Source organism: Lepus europaeus, chromosome 10 (genome assembly GCF_033115175.1).
Source record: "Lepus europaeus isolate LE1 chromosome 10, mLepTim1.pri, whole genome shotgun sequence".
Lineage (NCBI taxonomy): Eukaryota > Metazoa > Chordata > Mammalia > Lagomorpha > Leporidae > Lepus > Lepus europaeus.
Genome location: NC_084836.1, coordinates 38,215,465 through 38,237,832, shown reverse-complemented (window position 1 = coordinate 38,237,832; position 22,368 = coordinate 38,215,465). Strand labels below are relative to the sequence as shown.

At 37.0% G+C, this 22,368-nt stretch overlaps 1 protein-coding gene across 3 annotated transcripts in view; it reads left to right on the top strand.

The window, feature by feature from the left end:
* The window catches only part of METTL25 (methyltransferase like 25), a 118,779-nt gene that overhangs the window by 78,707 nt on the left and 17,704 nt on the right, over window positions 1–22,368 (top strand). For all 3 annotated transcript variants that reach the window (XM_062203153.1, XM_062203155.1, XM_062203154.1), the window contains exon 9: window positions 15,583–15,676. In XM_062203153.1, coding sequence (XP_062059137.1) covers window positions 15,583–15,676 — 94 coding nt within the window. The remainder of the gene's footprint in view (window positions 1–15,582; window positions 15,677–22,368) is intronic.

The window sequence follows — 22,368 nt, the reverse complement described above, 5'->3', positions numbered from 1 at the left end:
GAGCCATTCTAACCGGGGTGAGGTGAAACCTCATTGTGGTTTTGATTTGCATTTCTCTGATTGCTAGTGATCCTGATCATTTTTTCATGTGCCTGTTGGCCCTTTGGATTTCCTCTTTTGAATAATGTCTATTGAGGTCCTTGGCCCATCTCTTAAGTGGGTTGTTTGTTTTGATGTTGTGGAGTTTCTTGATTTCTTTGTAGATTCTGGTTATCAACCCTTTATCTGTTGCGTAGTTTGCAAATATTTTTTCCCATTCTGTGGGTTTCCTCTTCACTTTCCTGACTGTTTCTTTTGAAGTACAGAAACTTCTCAATTTGATGCAATCCCAAATGTTAATTTTGGTTTTGACTGCCTGTGCTCCTGGGGTCTTTTCCAAGAAGTCTTTGCCTGTACCTATATCTTGCAGGGTTTCTCCAATGCTCTCTAATAATTTGATGGTTTCGGGTCGTAGATTTAAGTCTTTAATCCACGTTGAGTGAATTTTTGTGTAAGGTGAAAGGTATGGGTCTTGCTTCAAGCTTCTGCACATGGAAATCCAGTTTTCCCAGCACCATTTATTGAATAGACTGTCCTCACTCCAGGGATTGGTTTTGGATCCTTGATCAAATATAAGTTGGCTGTAGATGTTTGGATTGATTTCTGGTGTTTCTAGTCTGTTCCATTGGTCTATCCATCTGTTTCTGTACCAGTACCATGCTGTTTTGATAACTACTGCCCTGTAGCCCTGTAGTATGTCCTGAAATCTGCTATTGTGATGCTTCCGGCTTTGTTTTTGTTGTACAAGATTGCTTTAGCTATTCGAGGTCTCCTGTGTCTCCATATGAATTTCAGCATCATTTTTTCCAGATCTGAGAAGAATGTCTGTGGTATTTTGATTGGTATTGCATTGAATCTGTAAATTGCTTTTGGGAGAATGGACATTTTGATGATATTGATTCTTCCAATCCAGGAGCATGGAAGATTTTTCCACTTTTTGGTATCCTCTCTATTTCTTTCTTTAAGGTTTTGTAATTTTCATTGTAGAGATCTTTAATGTCCTTGGTTAAGTTTATTCCAAGATATTTGATTGTTTTTGTAGCTATTGTGGATGAGATTGATCTTAGAAGTTCTTCTCAGCCGTGGCATTGCCTGTGTATACAAAGGCTGTTGATTTTTGTGGATTGATTTTATATCCCGCTACTTTGCCAAACTCTTCTATGAGTTCCAATAGTCTCTTAGTAGAGTTCTTTGGGTCCCCTAAATAAAGAATCATATCATCTGCAAAGAGGGATAGTTTGAGTTCTTCCTTCCCAATTTGTATCCCTTTAATTTCTTTTTCTTGCCTAATAGCTCTTGCTAAGACTTCCAGAACTATATTGAATAGCAGTGGTGAGAGTGGGCATCCCTGTCTGGTACCAGATCTCAGTGGAAATGCTTCCAACTTTTCCCCATTCAATAGGATACTGGCCGTGGGTTTTTTATAAATTGCTTTGATTATATTGAGGAATGTGCCTTCTATACCCAGTTTGCTTAGAGTTTTCATCTCGAAAGGGTGTTGTATTTTATCAAATGCTTTCTCTGCATCTATTGAGATAATCATATGGTTTTTCTCTCTCTGCCTCTCCCTCTCTCTCTCTCTAACTGTGCCTTTCAAATAAATAAATATTTTTTTAAAAAACTAATTAAAAATTAAAAAAACAAAAGACAGCAAAAAAGATAGTAGAAAGCTATAAGACAATATCCTTGATGAACATGATTGTAAAATCCTTAACAAAATACTAGCAAATCAAATCTAAGAGAGCATTAAAAAAATCTTTCACTATGACCTAGTGGAATTCATCACAAGGATGCAAAGTTGATTCATCATATGCAAATCAATAAATGTGAATGAAGGACAAAAAAATGATCATGGAGCCAGTGTTGTCTTAGTGGGTGAAGCCATCATCTGCAAAGCCAGCATCCCATATCAGCACCAGTTCAAGTCTTGGCTGCTCCCTTTCTGATTCAGCTCCTTGTTGATGTGCCTGAGAAAATGGAGGTGGCCCACGTACTTAGCCCCCTGCACCCATGTGATTGACCTGGAAATAGCTCCTGGCTCCTGTCTTTAACTTACCCAGCTCCAGCCATTGCTGCTGTTTGGGGAGTAAACCATCGGTTGGAGTATCTCTGTCTCTCTCTTCTTTCTTTCTTTCTTCTTTCTTTCCTTCCTTCCTTCAAAATCTCTGTCTCTTTTTCTTTCTTCCTTCCTTCCTTCTTCCTTCCCTCCCCTCCCTCTCTCTCTCTTTCTTTCTTTCTTTTCTCTTTCTAACTCTGCTTTTCAAATAAATAAATAGATCCTTTTAAAAAATCAGATGATCATATCAATACATTAGGGCATTTGATAAAATTCAACATCCTTTCACGTTAAAAACTCTAAAGAAGAGGTTTAGAAGGAACATACCTCAACATGGTAAAAGCCATCTATAACAAACCAACAACTAACATGATATTGAATAGGGAAAAGCAGAGTTTTCTCTCTAAAATCTGCTTTTCATCACTTTTATTCAACATAGTCCTCTCTAGGGCAATTAGAAAGTCAGAAAAAGTGTCAAATTTTTGCTGTTTGCAGATGACATGATCTTATATATAGGAAATCCCCAAGACTCCACCAAAAAGCTGTTAGAATTACTGAACAAGTTCAGCAAAGTTGTAGGGTACCCAATATACTTAATGAATAATGTTGTTATACACCAATGGTGAATCTTCTGAAAAAGGAATTCAATTCTAATAGCTACAAAAAATGAGAAAATATGTAGAAGTATGTTTAAGCAAAGAGGTGAAAAATCTCTATGATAAAAATTAATTATAAGTCACTGATGAAAGGAAATGGAGAGGACACACAAACTGGAAAGACATTCTGTGTTCTTGGTTTGGAAAAATTGATACCATCAAACAGCATACTGCCCAAGACAATTTAAGGTTCAGTGCAACCTCTATCACAATTCCTATGACCTTTTTCACAGAACTTTGACTATGACCTTGTCTAAATATGATCAGAGTCAGTGAACTCGGAAGGCTTCCATAGCCTTGGCAACTCAGGACAGGAGCCTAGGGTGGTTACTGGCACCATAAACTAGAGTGTCAATTTGTTGGGTCAACAACAGGAGTCACTGTGCACTTGCTCCTCATGTGGGATCTCTGTCCTTAATGTGCTATATACATTGTGATTTAATGCTATAACTAGTACTCAAACAGTATGTTTCACTTTGTGTTTCTGTGTGGGTGCAAAATATTGAAATCTTTACTTAATATATAACTTAATATCTAACAAATATGCCAAAGGGGCATTAGTGTTTCTGTATGTTTGTATAGAATTGGTAAATTATTTCAAAATTTATATGTAAGAGTTAAAACCAATAAAAGCCAAGACACTGATGAAGGAAAACGAGATGGAGAATCTTGTTTCACAGATTCCAGCATTTGTTTTTGAGCTACAGTTGCCAAATTGACCCATGAAACTAAGTAGAGAACACAGAAACAAACTCTTTTGGTATTGTTGACGGTTTGAAGAGAAGAGGTACTAATTATTAAGTAGATGTTTATACTGTGTACTGCTATAACAAATTACCACCAATTTGGTGGCTTAAAATGACACAAATTTATTATCTAGAGTTCAGAAGATTAGAAGTATGAAATGAATTTCTCTATTTCTCCAAATGGACTAAAAAGAAGGTGCCAACAGGGCTGCCTTTTCTCTGTAGGATCTGTGAGATAATTCATTTCTGTACATTTTACAGCTTCAGTGGCACCCCTTATTCCTGGCTCAGTGCTCCTCCCTTTGTCTTCGAAGCAACAGTATTACCATCTTCCTATGACTCTTCCTCTCCTATCTCCCTCTTCTACTATAAAGAATCCTTTTAATTATATTGGGCCCACATAGATAATCTGGATACTGTCTGTATTTTAAGGTCAGTGAATTAGCAAGTTTACTTCCATCTGCAACTTTGATTCTTCCTTGCCATGTAATATAGCATATTTACAGGTTCTGGGGATTGGAAAGTGGGCATTTTTGGCAAACCATTACTCTGCAAGCCGCATGCAGGAAAAAACTGATCCTTAATTTTATATCAAACACAAAAAGCAATTCTTAGTGGATGAATAACTAATTACACAATACTACAATACTAATAGGAGGTAGTATTGAAAATTATCTTTATGACCTTGGAATGGAGAAATATTTCTTAAACTGAATATAAATAAGCCAAAATTAAAAGATTTAAAATTCATACAGTAACATTGAGGAATTCTGTTTCTTGAAATGTCATAAAAGAGCAAAAAGACAATGTAAAATAATAACCAAATAACATAAAGACTCCCTGCTAATCTGTGAAGAAAAATAACCCATTCAAAAGAAAAATAGACTCAAAGGAAAAATAGCTTCAAGACATGATTATTACTTCACTAAGAGAATTCTCATGTGGCCGGTAAACATAGGAGAATATGCTGAATCTCAGTCAACAAGCAGGAGAATGCAAAATAAAGCCACTATGAAATATTATAATCATTAGACTAGCAAAGATGGAAAGATTTGACAAAATCAAGTGTTAGTGAGAATGTAGAGTATCTGAAATTTTCCAGGTTGCTGCTGCAAGAAAAAAAAAATATTTTGAAAACAAATTAGTATTCTCTAATAAAATTGAAAATGTACCAGAAGTCTTTTAGACAGTTGATGGAAAATGTATATTATGAAGAAAATTACTCATGGATTTCAAAGATGTTTTATGTCAAAATTATTTTCCATGAACATATATATGTGCTTTGATAGAATGTTAAGTAGTGATCAATAACAGCAATGTTTATGACCAAAAATATATAGAAACAAAGTTTGTTAACAGAAGAATAGATAAATTGTAGTATGTTCATATAGTGAAATATGGTACACAATGAAATGCATGAAATAACTGCTTGGATCATTGTGGATGAATCTTGTGGATATAATTTTATTTTGTTTTAAGTTTTTATTTCTTTATTTGAAGTCAGAGTTACAGCGAGAGGGGGAGAAACAAAGAGGAAGAAATCTTCCATCCACTGGTTCACTTCTCAGAAGGCTGCAATGGCTAGGGCTAGGGCAGGCCAAACCCAGTATCCAGGAGCTTCACCTGGATCCCCCAGGTGGGTGGCAGGGGCCCAAACACTTGAACCATTTTCTGCTTTTTTTCCTAGGCCATAATCAGGGGGCCGGATCAGAAGTGGAACAGCCAAGACATGAGCCAACGCCCATATGTCATGCCACACATGGCAGCTTTACTCACAGCACCACAACACTGGCCCCATGGATGGAATTTTAAATGAAATAAGTCCTGGAAAATTCCATCCAATAAGATGGTTCCACTTATATAATTCAGAAATAAAAAATGTATAATAAATAATTTAGAAGTATGAAAACTGTAAACAGTCAGGAGAAATTAACAATGACTTCAAGATTCAGTATCATAGTTTCCTTTGGAAGGATGACTTGTGAAGTTGGCAGTGATGAGATAAAGAATGTGGGAAGTCAGTGTACTGCTAATATATTTCTGGAGTCTGGGGTTCATACAAGGGTTAATTTTATTCATATTCATTATACCTTACAAATATTCATAATGCTTTTAAGTACACATTTATAGTGCTTGTAAATGCTTATTCAATATAAATAAAATTTTAATATTTTATCAGGGTACACCCAGGTGTATTTGAGACATGTATTGAACATATTCTAATATTTAGTATAGTCACTTCTTTATAGTGATGAAAAATTCAGATTACAATAGTTACAAGCTTGTCTGAAGTTAATAGCCTGAAAGAACCAGGACTAGGTCCACATTCATGGTCTGTAACTGTTTTCACTAATCCCATCCTTAATGGCTCTTTGTTTTAAGATTGTAAATCAAAGTTTACTTGATAAGAATCTCTGTCAAACTAGGATAGTAAAGATAGGAATTAAGATCACTTAATTCTTTCATATTTTGTTTAACAGAAAGAATTATCTTTTTGTGATAAGCCATTTTAGAACACATGGAACGTTATTTTGAAAATTTCCTTCAGTGTTAGTCTCTGCTTAGCCAAAGATTAGAAGTAACCTTTTTCATGGACTTAAATATGACATTTTGACATAACTATAATTTAACACTTAATGTTTATGTTAAACGCAATCATTTATAGAAAATTTTTTTTATTTTGTAATTAATCTATATCTTGAGACTTTTAAAAGGAGTAAAATTCCAGAAAGGAAATTTCATCAGATAAAATCCTCTTTACGGTTGAAACTATGGCAGGGAAAATAGAGTATACACATTTTGTTCACTTTATTATTCTTTCATAAGAATTTTATAAAGCCATATATGAAATAATTTTTGCTACCTATAATTATGAGTTACCTGGTTTAATTTTTTTTTCCAGTGAAAAAGTGCTTTATTACCATCACCTAACAAAATAATTATCCATGTGACAGGATTAGCAAATTCCTTTTCTTAAATTATTTCTTAAAAAGGTATTGCAGTGAAAGTCATATGTCTCATATCCCAGTACAGTTTCTAAAAAAGGCATTTTAGAATTCTTTTTTTTTAAACTTTTATTTAATGAATATAAATTTCCAAAGTACAGCTTATGGGTTACAATGGCTCCCCCTGCCCCCCGTAACTTCCCTCCCACCCGCAGCCCTCCCCTTTCCCACTCCCTCTCCCCTTCCATTCACATCAAGATTCATTTTCAATTCTCTTTATATACAGAAGATCAGTATAGTATATATTAAGTAAAGATTTCAACAGTTTGCCCTCACATAGCAACACCAAGTAAAAAACACTGTTGGAGTACTAGTTATAGCATTTAATCACAATGTATAGCACATTAAGGACAGAGATCCTACATGATATTTTTTTAAAAATTGATTAATTTTCTATGCAGTTTCCAATTTAATTCCATCCCACTCCTTGGAATTTACTCAAAGAAAATTAAATTGGCAAACAAAAAAGGCGTCTGCACATTAATGTTTATTGCAGCTCAATTCACAATAGCTAAGACCTGGAACCAACCCAAATGCCCATCAACAGTAGACTGGATAAAGAAATTAATGGGACATGTACTCTATAGAATACTATACAGCAGTCAAAAACAATGAAATCCGGTCATTTACAACAAGATGGAGGAATCTGGAAAATTTTGATTTTGCTAATCAAATAGGGAAGAGAAAATCAAGATCTTAAAAAGTGTCTCACCAAATTAAAGCTAGTTGTTAATCCATAGTATCTGGTCAAATTGAGATTAGGAATTGTGTATCTTTTAAACTGAAATGTAATTTCCCTAATGTGATTACCAGTTTTACCAGATTTTATGTTGCCAATAAGTCTTTCAATAAGTATTAGCATATAAAAGGCACAAAATAATTAATGTCATAAATATTTTATGGTAAGAGACTGAATTTTGTCTCTTCTTATTCTGTCCTACATGAATATGTTTTCATTTATTTTGTATACACAATTCACCTTCTCCTAAAATCTGCAGTAGAACTGTTTTGTGGAAAGTTCTACAAGTAAACCATTCTCTTACAATTACATTATTGGAAAAGCATGTGGGGAGTGTTAGATTCAATTGAGCAGACTTCTAATTAGATCTATTGCATTCGCTTTTATTAAAAGAAAGAATACTAATTCCTTTTTAGTATGCTGACCATGTTTTATTCTGACACAGAGCCCTGTTTTAATCTGTTCTTAACTTCCTATAATTTCTCTTTTGGAAACAGCTAGGTCATTTTTCTAACTTCTGAAGATTTTATCATATTTTTATACTCCAGAACTAAAATATCCTGATTATGACATTCAATGAATGCCACTTCTGATCTATAATTACTATCCATTCCAGCCAATTCCACCACCCCATTCTTTATTCCCTGCGCCATACGCTACTCCCCATGCACACTGTCTTTCATTTATTTCCCATTCAACTGTTTTTACACCTCTCATAATTTCTTGGAACTGTGGTCTACCTGGAATATTCTCCCAAGTTCTACCACCCTTTTCTCTCAGGACCTCTGTCAAGTGAAATCTTTAAAAAACCTTCTGTAACAGCTTTCTTCCTCCTCTACCTCTTTTCTCCCTCCATATATAAGCTGTAATTCCCTGCTATTATTGAACTAATGATACAATTAATTGCATTCTTATTCCTCTACCACATTCTGAGATCCTTGAGGGCCACTTTTCAAGATTAATAGATAAAAAGTTGTATTGTGGTAGTTAAGACCACATATTCTCAAAATCCTCTTTGCATGCCAATTTCTTTTCCAGCTACTGTGCTGTTTCTGTTCTTTACAACAAAATTTCTTGAAAATGCTGCCATTCTCTCCCATTTTCAGCTAACCACATTCCAGTGAGATTTTATTTCCATTGCTTCAGCAAACCACCTTTCCCAGGGGCACTAGTGACTGCTCATTGCTAAAATCCATGGTCATTTTTCAACCCTCATCTTACTTTGCCTGCCATCTTGGAGCCAGTTTACCACTTTTAATGGAAACTTTCTTTAATATTCTAGGGAAAGACCAAAGTACCATTTTCTTTCACTCCTTTTTCAGTTTGGCTTGCTGATTCCTCCTCTTCTTTGAAACATCTAATTATTAGAATGTTTCTTCTTCTTTTCTTCTTTCTTTTTTTTTTTTTTTTTTTTTTTTTGGACAGGCAGAGTTAGACAGAAAGGTCTTCCTTTCGTTGGCTCACCCTCCAAATGGCCTCGTCTGTGTTACTTCCCAGATGATTCCATGCCATCTCATGGGTGTAAATATCACCTATATGCTGATAAATCCCAAGTTAATGACAGTCTTATTCTTTCAGGCCAGAAATCCTGAAGGCATTCTTGACTGTTCTGTTCCTCTCACTACCTAGATCCAGTCCTGCAGCAGCTTCTCTCCCTTCCAAATACATCAAAATTTTTTCACTTTGACCATCCGAAAAGCCAACACCTACTAGGAGCCACCATCATTTCTCACCTAGATTATTGTAATATTTTCCTGATTGATCTTCCTGCTTCTGCTTTCACCCCCACAATCTATTCTCTGCCCTGTAGCCACTGTGATCCCATTAATATAGTTTAAACTCACAGTATTTCAATGGCTTCTCTTTATCTGAGAAGTAAACCTAGTATGTTTGCTATGTCTTGCAATACCTTACATTATAGGGCACTATTCCCTCTCATTTCTACTCTTCTTCGCTTTGTCTATACCTGCACCGGAAACACTAATTTCCTTGATATTCCTTGAAAATGATAGAAACACTTCTCCATTTGATCATCTTTCCCAGATGTCTGCCTGCCTCATTTACTCTTTTCAAGACTTTCCTGAAAATTACCATCTCTGAGGTAGCCAGAATTCACCATCTCCTCAGTAGTATTCCATATCTGGCTTCTCTTTTCTAGTATCAGCTTTCATCAGTCCTTGTATCTGATATACTGTAGGTTTTACAGATTTTATTGATCATCTATTAAAAAATCAAATGATTTTTGTTTTCTTTGCTCACTACATGTGTAGAACCAAGTAATCTAGCCCCAGAATATTGTTTAAAAGCTGTAAAAAGAGAATAATCAGATTGTGACTTTTCTGTAACAATGTTCTCTATCCATAAACAGCATATATTGTGGAACAGTACTTGGAAAAAAAAAATCCTTAATGAATCGAAAGCTACATGTAATATCTTCCTCTTTAATAGCCCGAGTTGCATATTTATATCTTAAAAACTCCCAAAGTTTGACAAGAGACAGCAATATCCCTACCATTAATTGAATAAGCACAGTGGGGGCCTGCGCCATGGCGCACTAGGTTAATCCTCCGCCTGCGGCACCAGCATCCCATATGGGTGCCAGTTCTAGTCCCAGTTGCTCCTCTTCCAGTCCAGCTCTCTGCTGTGGCCCGGGAGGGCAGTGGAGGATGGCCCAAGTGTTTGGGCCCCTGTATCAGCATGGGAGACCAGGAAGAAGCACCTGGCTCCTGACTTTGGATCGGCGTAGCTCCCGCCTTTGTGTTCATTTGGGGGGTGAACCTTTCTCTCTGTCTCTCTCTCTCTCACTGTCTGTAACTCTGCCTGTCAAATAAATAAATAAATAAATAATAAAATCTTAAATTAAAAAAAAGAATAAGCACAGTGGCCAATATGATGGCACTGTAGGTTACAGCACTACTTGTGATGCTGGCGTCCCATATCAGAGCTCCAATTTGAGTCCTGGCTGCTCTGCTTCCAGTCCAGCTGCCTGTCTGCTTTTGTGCCCAGGAAAGCAGCGGAAGATAACCCAGATGCTTCACCACTGGCACCCACATGGGAGACCTGAATGGAATTCCTGACTCCTAGCTTCGGCATGGCCCAGCCTTGACCATTGGAGCCATTTGTGGAGTGAACCAGGAAATGGAAGACTGCCTTATCTGTCTCTTCCTCTGTCACTCTGCATTTCAAACACAGAAAAAATGAATTTTAGCCAGGGGTGGGGAGAGAGAAAATAAGCACAAAGCTCTACTGTCTTGTTTCTAATCTCAGTATCTTCTGCATCATCATAGTAGGGTCTTGGGCACATTATTTAACATTTTTTTGGTCAAATGAGTAAGAAAGTTCACATAGGAACTCCATAATATATAGTGGCAATATTGGAGTGAAATTTGCCCTTGAAAATTCCTTACATTTCCTTTGAAGTACATTTATATGGATTTGGATATGCAACCCAGTGTGGTAATATAAATGTATGAAATACTTAAGTGTGTGAAAACATAGTAAAATATTTTACAATTCTTTTAATGACATACCAAATGAATGTTACTGAATTCTTGATTTGTTTTTCTTTTTGTTCTTTAATTAGATATTTTTTTTTTTAATTTTAGAGGCAGAGTTACAGAAGAAAGAAGGAGAGAGAGAAATGGGGGCAGAGGGAAAATGAGAAAGAGGGAGAGATCTTCCATCTACTGATTCACTTTCCAAATGGCTGTAATGACCTGGGCTAAGTCAGGCTGAAACAAGCAGCTAGGAGTTTCTTCTAGGTCTCCCACATGGGTGCCAGGACCCAAAGACCTGGGTCATCCTTTACTGCTTTCCCAGGCACGTTATCAGGGAGCTGGATCAGAAGTGGAGCAGCTGAGACTCGAACCATGTCCATGGGGAATGCTGCAGGCTGTGGCTTAACCCACTGAGCCACAGCACTGGCCCTGACTTCTTATACATTAAATATTATTTATAGGATTCAACTCTACTTTATCCTTTGGTCATATAACACCCACCATATTACACCATATTAACTAATTTTAGGATATGGATGAGAAATTTTGTTTTGAGGTTTTTTAGTTTTTTGCTTGCTTCATAGAGGAAAACCTTGAGTTTTTTCATACGATGGAAATAAAGATCAATAAGTAAGGAAATACTGAAGATACCGAAGACATGACTGAAAGAAATGGCTTTCAAATCCCTGGTTTTACACATTTTCTGAAAATAGTAATATTAATTATATTACTTACAGATTCTGAAAACAGACACTGGGTAGTTTACTTAGCTTCTGTGTACTTTAATGGGTATAATGGGACCTACAACGTGGAGTTGTCATAGGAATGAATATATGCAGGAATGAGTGTTTAGTAAAGTAGCTTCCATGCCGCTTGGAATGCTTGCACCTGATATCAGAGTGCCTAGTTCATATTACAACTCTCATGTAATTTCCAGCTTCATGCTAATGCACTCCCTGAGAGGCAGCGAGTGATGGCTCAAGTGTTTGGGTTCCTGCCACTCACTTGGAAGACCCGAACTGACTCCCAGTTCCTGGTTTCAGCCTGGCCCAGCCCCCAGCTTTTGCAGGCATTTGAGAAGTGAACTGGTAGATTAGAGATTCTGCTCTCTGGCATTTCTCTCTCTCTCTCCTTTATCTCCCCCCGCCCCCTTTCAGATAAAATGAAAATACATATTTTTTTTAAAAAATGAGTAAATTCAGCAAAATATTTAAGTCACTGACAAGACACATTGTTATCTATTACTATGTTATTATTCACTTTGCAGTTTAATGTATTTCTCCTGCAGTCCTCTCCATATATTTCAAATTACTTTTATTTGTGTAGCTAAACCTGACTATACTCTTTATATATTAGTTACACAAATCAGAGAAAATATAATATTTGTCTTTTGGGGACTGGCTAATTTCACTAAGCATAATGGTCTCTAAATGCATCCATTTTGTTGGGATAGACAGGATTTCATTGTTTTTATGGCTGAGTAGTATTCCATTGTGTTTACAGACTACAGTTTCTTTATTGGGTCATCCATTGATGGGCATCTGGGTTGGCTCCATATCTTAGCTATTCTAAGTTTGAGCTGCTATAAACATGGGGATACAGGTAACGCATATGCTGATTTCATTTCCTTTGGGTAAATTCCCAGGAATGGAGTGGTTGGACAATATGGTAGGTCTATTTTCAGATTTCTGAGGACTCTCCATACTGTCTCCCATAATGGTTGTATTAATTTATATTCCACTAAAAGTACATTAGGATACCTTTTTTCCCACATCCTCACAAGCATTTGTTTTTTGTTTTGTTTTTTTTTTTAATTTCTAACTAGGGTGAGGTAAAACTCCGTTGTGGTTTGCACCTTCATTTCCCTGGTGCCTAGTGATCTTGAGTATGTTTTCATGTGTCTGTTAGCCATTTTTATTTCTTATTTTTAATTTTATTTTTATTTAAGAAATATCTGTTCCTATCCTTTGCCCATTTCTTAACTGTATTGTTTGTTGTTGTCACTAAGTGTTTTTTTTTTTTTTGACAGGCGGAGTGGACAGTGAGAGAGAGAGAGACAGAGAGAGAGACAGAGAGAAAGGTCTTCCTTTTCCATTGGTTCACTCCCCAATGGCCGCTGCAGCTGGCACGCTGCAGCTGGCGCACCACGCTGATCCGAAGCCAGGAGCCAGGTGTTTCTCCTGGTCTCCCATGCGGTTGCAGGGCCCAAGCACTTGGGCCATCCTCCACTGCCTTCCCAGGCCACAACAGAGAACTGGATTGGACGAGGAGCAACCGGGACTGAATCCGGCGCCCCAACTGGGACTAGAACCCGGTGTGCCGGCGCCATAGGCGGAGGATTAGCCTATTGAGCTGCGGCGCCGGCCGTCACTGAGTTTCTTGGGCTCTTTATATATCCTGAACGTGAATCCTGGATCAGATGTATGGTTTGCAAATATTTTCCCCCATTTTGTCAGTCGCTTCTTTATTGTTTCCTTTGCTGTACAGAAGCTTCTTGGCTTGATATAATCCCATTTGTCTATTTTGGCCTTTGTTGCCTGTGCTTCTTGGGTCTTATTCAAGAAGTCTTTGCCTATGCCTGTGTTTTGTAGTGATCCATCTGTTTTTCTCTACTAATTGATGGTTTTGGGTCTTAGGTATAGATACCTGATTCATTATAAGTTGATTTTTGTAATAGGGTGTAAAGTAGGGGTCCTTTTCATATTTCTGCATGCAGAGATCCTATTTTCCCAGCACCATTGGTGGAAGAGACTGGCCTTCCACCAGGGAGTGATATTAATTCATTTGTCAAAGATTAGCTTGTTGTGAGTACATGAATTAATTTCTGGGGTCTTTAATCTGTTCCATTGGTCCACATGTCTCTTTTTGTGCCAATACCAAGCTGCTTGGATTATAACTGCCCTCTAATGTCTTGAAGTCTGTTATTGTGATGCCTATAAAAAGTATAAAATAAGAACCAGAACCACTGGCCCATGGAAGAAACTTAACTACCTGTCTGTCCTTGTGGGTTAAAAACAAAATGAAAACTTGAACATTCTTTTGAAGTCAGGATCAGGAAGTTCATATGAAATGATGTCTTTGGCTGACTATCTAGTTATTTCAGTATTCTGTGATACATGAGATACACCTGTTTATAACATATCTTCTATACATAAGGTGCATAAGTGTATGTGCAATCTGAGAATGATACAGAAACCTATGAAAATATAGTTTATATTTTCTTAAAACTTATACCAATTTAAATAACTATTAATTCAAGGCAGTGATAAAAATATAATAAATGAGGGGCTGGCGCTGTGGCATAGCGGGTAAGGCCACCACCTGCAGTGCCGGCATGCCATATGGGTCCCGCCGGTTCAAGTCCCGACTGCTCCACTTCTGATCCAGCTCTCTGCTGTGGCCTGGGAAGGCAGTAGAAGATGGCCCAAGTGTTTGGGCCCCTGCACCCACATGGGAGACCTGAGAGAAGCTCCTGACTCCTAGCTTCTCTCTCTCTCTCTGTGTCTCTCTCAATCTCTCTCTCTCTCTCTCTCTCTCTCTGCCTCTCCTCTCTGTGTAACTCTGACTTTCAAATAAATAAATGAATCTTTAAAAATAATAACAAATGAATAGAAGAAGGGTAAGAGTTATAGAATCTCAAACTTAGTAAAGATTATTGTTAATGATGTTACCAAAAGAACACATAAATTTGAACTTTATCATGAAGTATAACTAGCTGAAGCTGAAGAAAAGAGAAGGGAAACTTGTAATTCATTAAGAGGTGTGTGCATGAACAGAAATATAGAGAACAGTCTAAAATAATGATAGATTGATCTAAGGAGGGAAGAATAAATTCTGAAATATAATGGAATATGAGAGATTGGAAAATGTGAGTATAGTGGGCCTGATAATTTAACTATCCCCAAAAGTTGAAGAGTTACTGAAGGGTTTTGGAGCAGGAAAGTGACAAAACTGTCCTTCTAAGAAAGTAACAAGCAGACAAAAATGAAGGACAGAGGGTTAAGTTAGAGTTCTTAAATAGGAAATCATTTGAATAATCAGGAAATGAATGAGGTAATAAGAAGTGCAATTGGGGTGGCTGTCTTGAAATGGGGCTGAAGGAATAAGTTGGAGATGTGTTTCAAAGGAAGAATTGTTAGAATGACATGGCTAATCAGTCATAGGGGTATTAGTTATACTGCAAAAAGTAAGGCTTTCTTCATTGTTTTTTGATGATTTATAGGTGGTGATTTATTTTTAATCCCTTTGATTCTTACATTATATATAAAATGTAACCAAAATTGTGAGATGTTGTAGTCTAGTATTATATTCATTAAATTCAAAACCATCTCATGCTTTATTGTTTAAAATTATAATGACATATAAATGACATCAAGTCAGACCCAACTCAGCATATGGTACTTGATCAGTGGCTGGCATGAGGAAATTCTCTTTGCAAAACTGTTGAATTATTGCCACTATTAGCAGGTGTTGCAGTGATATGTGCACAGTAATATTCAGCCAATAAAATTAAAGGATCTTTTGTAGCACAGTGGAAACTTTTGTAAAACCTGTATATTCATTTTTAAAATTAAGCTTTTTTACCACAAACTTAAGACATCCTTCTCATAGTATTATCTTCATAATGTTGCCTACCACTGCTGTATGTTGTAAAAATTCTCAAAAGTAGATCTGAATGCTTTGCAACCTAAAAATATTCACAAAAGTACTACTATATTTCAATCACATCGGGAGCTTATACCATATATTCAGCAGACACTTAAAAATATTTAGTGGCAAAATATAAAACCATATGTAATTTAAATTGGAAAAAACTGAAAAATATATTCAATTTTGTTTTACAGTGATCAACATGTTGGTAAAATTTATTCCAAATGTTCTTCCTTTCTGGAGTATGTCAGAAAGTCTCTTAAGAAGCTTGGATTAGATGAATCAAAAGTGAGTATATTATTACCCATGGTTTTCATGAAAGAATTTCTATGGGGTAAAAATATATATATATATATATATATATATATATAGTATAATATATATTTTAAATTATATATTATATATAAAAATATATAATGAATAAATATAACTCACCTTTAACATTTCTTCCATTTGTGAAAAAGTGTAAATTATATTGATACCAAACTTCCAGAATTTTTATGCCAATTCATCTTCCCTATGAATGTAAAGAGTTTGCTGTTTTCTACCTCCAGGAAATTTGCCCTTGAGTTTTATTGAATTAAATCATTGATCAAAAAAGAATTAAGAAGCAAGGTAACAATACAGAAGTTATAAGTAAAGAAAGAAAAATTGGTTATAATTTTGAAAAGCATTGATTTACAGCTTTTGTAACCAGTAAAAACTAAAAATTGTAAATTTGCAAAAGCCTTTGCATGAGAGAATTCTGGAGAGATGTAACATCATAGGAGTCCCAAGCTAATAATTGATAGCATTATCAAAGGTATAAAGGTAACCTGATTGACTGACAGTGATAATATTTTAACACTGAGAAAAAAAAAAAACATTCAAATGAGTCAGTAACTAAAATATCAATTTGAACTTGGATTACTCTGATAGTTTAAATTTATTATAAGTTGCAACAAACAGGTGGTTAAAAGAGTAAAATGGATTCCTTAAAAGAGAATAGTTACACAGACATGATTAAGTTATATCAGAGCTGGAGGCGGAGCCAAGATGGCGGATAGTGAGGACGTGTGCCTTAGTTTGGGAAAATAAACTTTCATAAAAGTGGAATTACTGTAGCCTCAGGAAAAGACTCAAGAAAAAAACTGCAAAGGAAACGCTTCCGGATCTTGTGGATGAGACACAGAGGACTTACAGGGAACCCACCGCGTGGAAAACCAACCGAGACGAGCCGAGCGGCAGCGGCGGGAGAGGAGCCAGAGCCACAGAATCTCGCCAGCGCGGGAACCCAGGAGGGTAAGACAAAGACCTGAGAAGTCCGAGACATTGGGGGGAGGGGGAACAGAGGCCTCTCCCTTCACTCACCAAGCAAAACAAAGAGCACCGCGATTTTACATATGTAAAGCTCAGCCAAACTCAGTATCTTTAGTGAAACTGGAGAACACATTGAGGGCTGCATAAACCCTGTGTATGGTCCCAGGGGTAGATCAAACGAATACTCACAGAGGCCAGATTTCAACTACCCTCAACTCCACTCCCAACTGAGTCAAAAAAAAAAGAAAAAAGAGAGAGAGAGAGAGAGCGAGCCAGCAAGGAGCAAGTAATCTGGGAGAGTCGCTCTTTACACAGCCTTAAACCTCGAGAAACAAGCATAGCTCTCTGGCCACACCCATCACAGCCCCTAAGGCTCCAACAAAGCAGACAGCTCACTTAGAGGCATAGTATAACGAGAGAAAAAAACAAAAACAAAAACACCACAAATTATCTCTAACATGCCAAGCAAGAAACATAGAAGCGGAGGTACCAAGAACAAGGAAGGCACTATGACGCCCCCAAGTGAACAAGACACGCCAATGCAAGATTATGAAGATGAAGAAATAGAGGAAATGCAAGAAGCAGATTTCAAAAAATTGATAAGAACATTAAGAAGTTCTCAAAAACAAATTCTTGAACTACAGAAATCCTTCATGGGCAAGATAGAAAATCTCTCCCGTGAAAATGAAATATTAAGGAGGAATCAAAATGAAATGAAAAAACTAGTGGAACAGGAATTTGCGATAGTGACAAAAAACCACAATGAAATGAAGAACTCAATAGATCAAATGGCAAACACATTAGAGAGCCTTAAAAACAGAATGGGTGAAGCAGAAGAGAGAATATCAGACTTAGAAGAAAGAGAACAGGAAAGGAAACAGTCAAAGAAAAGAAGAAGAAATCAGAAATCTAAAAAATACTGTCAGGAATCTACAGGATACTATTAAAAAAACCAACATTCGGGTTCTAGGAGTTCCTGAAGGCATGGAAAGGGAGAAAGGATTAGAAGGCCTTTTTAGTGAGATACTAGCAGAAAATTTCCCAAGTTTGGAGAAGGACAGAGACATCCTAGTACAGGAAGCTCAGAGAACCCCTAATAAACATGATCAAAAGAGATCCACACCACGACACGTCGTAATCAAACTCACCACAGTGAAACACAAAGAAAAGATCCTAAAATGTGCAAGAGAGAAACGCCAGATTACTCTCAGAGGATCTCCAATTAGACTTACAGCTGATTTCTCATCAGAAACCCTACAAGCCAGGAGAGAATGGCGAGATATAGCCCAGGTACAAAGAGAGAAAAACTGCCAGCCCAGAATATTATATCCTGCAAAGCTCTCATTTGTGAATGAAGGTGAAATTAAGACCTTTCACAGCAAACAGAAATTGAAAGAATTTGTCGCCACTCGTCCAGCCCTGCAAAAGATGCTTAAAGATGTGTTACATACAGAAACACAGAAACACGGTCACCAATATGAAAGAAGGTAAAGGAAGGAAACCTCAGAGCAAAAGATCACAGGAATCTCAAACCAGATACTAGAAAATATCTTTGGCAAATGGCAGGGCAAAGTTACTCCTTCTCAATAGTCACATTGAATGTTAATGGCCTGAACTGTCCAGTTAAAAGACACCGATTGGCTGATTGGGTTAAGGAACAAAACCCATCCTTTTGCTGCTTACAAGAAACCCATCTATCCAACAATGATCCATAGAAGCTGAGAGTGAAAGGCTGGAAAAAGATATACCACGCCAACAGAAATGAAAAGAGAGCAGGCGTAGCCATATTAATATCGGACAACATAAACTTTACCACAAAAACTGTTAGGAGAGACAAAGAGGGGCACTATATAATGATTAAGGGATCCATTCAACAGGAAGATATAACGATTATCAACGTATATGCACCTAATTACAGGGCACCAGCTTATTTAAAAGACTTGTTAAGGGACTTAAAGGGAGACTTAGACCCCAATACAATAGTACTGGGGGACTTCAATACTCCACTCTCAGAGATAGACAGATCAACAGGACAGAAGATCAACAAGGAGACAGTAGATTTAAATGACACTATAGCCCAAATGGATCTAACAGATATCTACAGAACATTTCATCCTACATCTAAGGACTTTACATTCTTCTCAGCAGTACATGGAACCCTCTCTAGGATTGACCACATACTAGGCCATAAAGCAAGTCTCAGCAAATTCAAAAGAATTAGAATCATACCATGCAGCTTCTCAGACCACAAAGGAATGAAATTGGAAATTGGCAACTCAGGAATCCCTAGAGCACGTGCAAACACATGGAGATTGAACAACATGCTCCTGAATGAACAATGGGTCATAGAAGAAATTAAAAGAGAAATCAAAAATTTTCTGGAAGTAAATGAGGATAACAGCACAACATACCAAAACCTATGGGATACAACAAAAGCAGTGTTAAGAGGAAAGTTTATATCAATAGGTGCCTACATCAAGAAATTGGAAAGGCACCAAATAGATGAGCTTTCAAGTCATCTCAAGGATCTAGAAAATCTGCAGCAAACCAAACCCAAACCCAGTAGGAGAAGAGAAATAATTAAAATCAGAGAAGAAATCAACAGGATTGAATCCAAAAAAACATTACAAAAAATCAGCCAAACGAGGAGCTGGTTTTTTGAAAAAATAAACAAAATTGACACCCCATTAGCCCAACTAACTAAAAAAAGAAGAGAAAAGACCCAAATCAATAGGATCAGAGATGAAATGGGAAACGTAACAACAGACGCCACAGAAATAAAAAGAATCATCAGAAATTACTACAAGGACTTGTATGCCAGAAACAGGGAAATCTATCAGAAATGGACAGATTCTTGGACACATACAACCTCCCTAAATTGAGCCAGGAAGACATAGAAAACCTAAACAGACCAATAACTGACACAGAAATTGAAACAGTAATAAAGGCCCTCCCAACAAAGAAAAGCCCAGGACCAGATGGATTCACTGCTGAGTTCTACCAGATATTTAGAGAAGAACTAACTCCAATTCTTCTCAAACTATTCAGAGCAATCGAAAAAGAGGGAATCCTCCCAAATTCTTTCTATGAAGCCACCATCACCTTAATTCCTAAGCCAGAAAGAGACGCAACATTGAAAGAGAATTACAGACCAATATCCCTGATGAACATAGATGCAAAAATCCTCAATAAAATTCTGGCCAATAGAATGCAACAACACATCAGAAAGATCATCCACCCAGACCAAGTGGGATTCATCCCCGGTATGCAGGGATGGTTCAACATTCGCAAAACAATCAACGTAATACACTACATTAACAGACTGCAGAAGAAAAACCATATGATTCTCTCAATAGACGCAGAGAAAGCATTTGATAAAATACAACACCCTTTCATGATGAAAACTCTAAGCAAACTGGGTATGGAAGGAACATTCCTTAATACAATCAAAGCAATATATGAAAAACCCACGGCCAACATCCTATTGAATGGGGAAAAGTTGGAAGCATTTCCACTGAAATCTGGTACCAGACAGGGATGCCCTCTCTCACCACTGCTATTCAATATAGTTCTGTAAGTTCTGGCCAGAGCTATTAGGCAAGAAAAAGAAATTAAAGGGATACAAATCGGGAAGGACGAACTCAAACTATCCCTCTTTGCAGATGATATGATTCTTTATTTAGGGGACCCAAAGAACTCTACTAAGAGACTGCTGGAACTCATCGAAGAGTTTGGCAAAGTAGCAGGATATAAAATCAATCCACAAAAATCAACATCCTTTGTATACACAGGCAATGCCATGGCTGAGGAAGAACTTCTAAAATCAATCCCATTCACAATAGCTACAAAAACAATCAAATACCTTGGAATAAACTTAACCAAAGACGTTAAAGATCTCTACGATGAAAACTACAAAACCTTACAGAAAGAAATAGAAGAGGATACCAAAAAATGGAGAAATCTTCCATGCTCATGGATTGGAAGAATCAATATCATCAAAATGTCTATTCTCCCAAAAGCAATTTATACATTCAATGCAATACCCATCAAGATCCCGAAGACCTTCTTCTCAGATCTAGAAAAAATGATGCTGAAATTCATATGGAGACACAGAAGACCTCGAATAGCCAAAGCAATCCTGTACAACAAAAACAAAGCCGGAGGCATCACAATACCTGATTTTAGGACATACTACAGGGCAGTAGTTATCAAAACAGCATGGTACTGGTACAGAAACAGATGGATAGACCAATGGAACAGAATAGAAACACCAGAAATCAATCCAAACATCTACAGCCAACTTATATTTGACCAAAGATCCAAATCTAATCCCCGGAATAAGGACAGTCTATTCAATAAATGGTGCTGGGAAAATTGGATTTCCACATGCAGAAGCTTGAAGCAAGACCCATACTTATCACCTTACACAAAAATTCACTCAACGTGGATTAAAGACTTAAATCTACGACCCGAAACCATCAAATTATTAGAGAGCATTGGAGAAACCCTGCAAGATATAGGCACAGGCAAAGACTTCCTGGAAAATACTCCAACAGCACAGGCAGTCAAAACCAAAATTAACATTTGGGATTGCATCAAATTGAGAAGTTTCTGTACTTCAAAAGAAACAGTCAGGAAAGTGAAGAGGCAACCAACAGAATGGGAAAAAATATTCGCAAACGATACTACAGATAAAGGATTGATAACCAGAATCTACAAAGAAATCAAGAAAATCCACAACAACAAAACAAACAACCCACTTAAGAGATGGGCCAAGGACCTCAATAGACATTTTTCGAAAGAGGAAATCCAAATGGCCAACAGACACATGAAAAAATGTTCAAGATCACTAGCAATCAGAGAAATGCAAATCAAAACCACAATGAGGTTCCATCTCACCCCGGTGAGAATGGCTCACATTCAGAAATCTACCAACAATAGATGCTGGCAAAGATGTGGGGAAAAAGGGACTCTAACCCACTGTTGGTGGGAATGCAAACTGGTTAAGCCACTATGGAAGTCTGTCTGGAGATTCCTCAGAAACCTGAACATAACCCTACCATACAACCCAGCCATCCCACTCCTTGGAATTTACCCAAAGGAAATTAATTTGGCAAATAAAAAAGCCATCTGCACATTAATGTTTATTGCAGCTCAATTCACAATAGCTAAGACATGGAACCAACCCAAATGCCCATCAACAGTAGACTGGATAAAGAAATTATGGGACATGTACTCCATAGAATACTATACAGCAGTAAGAAACAACGAAACCCAGTCATTTGCAACAAGATGGAGCAATCTGGAAAACATCATGCTGAGTGAATTAAGCCAGTCCCAAAGAGAAAAATATCATTTGTTTTCCCTGATCGGTGACAACTGAGTGCCAAAGGGGAAACCTGTTAAGTGAAATGGACACTATAAGCAACAATGAACTGATCAGCTCCTGTCCTGACTTTAGATGTACAATGTAATACTTTATCCTTTTTAGTATTTGTTGTTGTTGTTGTTGTTCTAGTACTATTGGTTGAACTCAGTAATTAACACACAATTATTCTTAGGTGTTTAAATTTTAACTGAAAAGTGATCCCTGTTAAATCTAAGAGTGGAAAAAGAGAGGGAGGAGATGAACAATTTGGAACATGCTCAATCGGACTGGCCGCAAATGGTGGAGTTAGAAA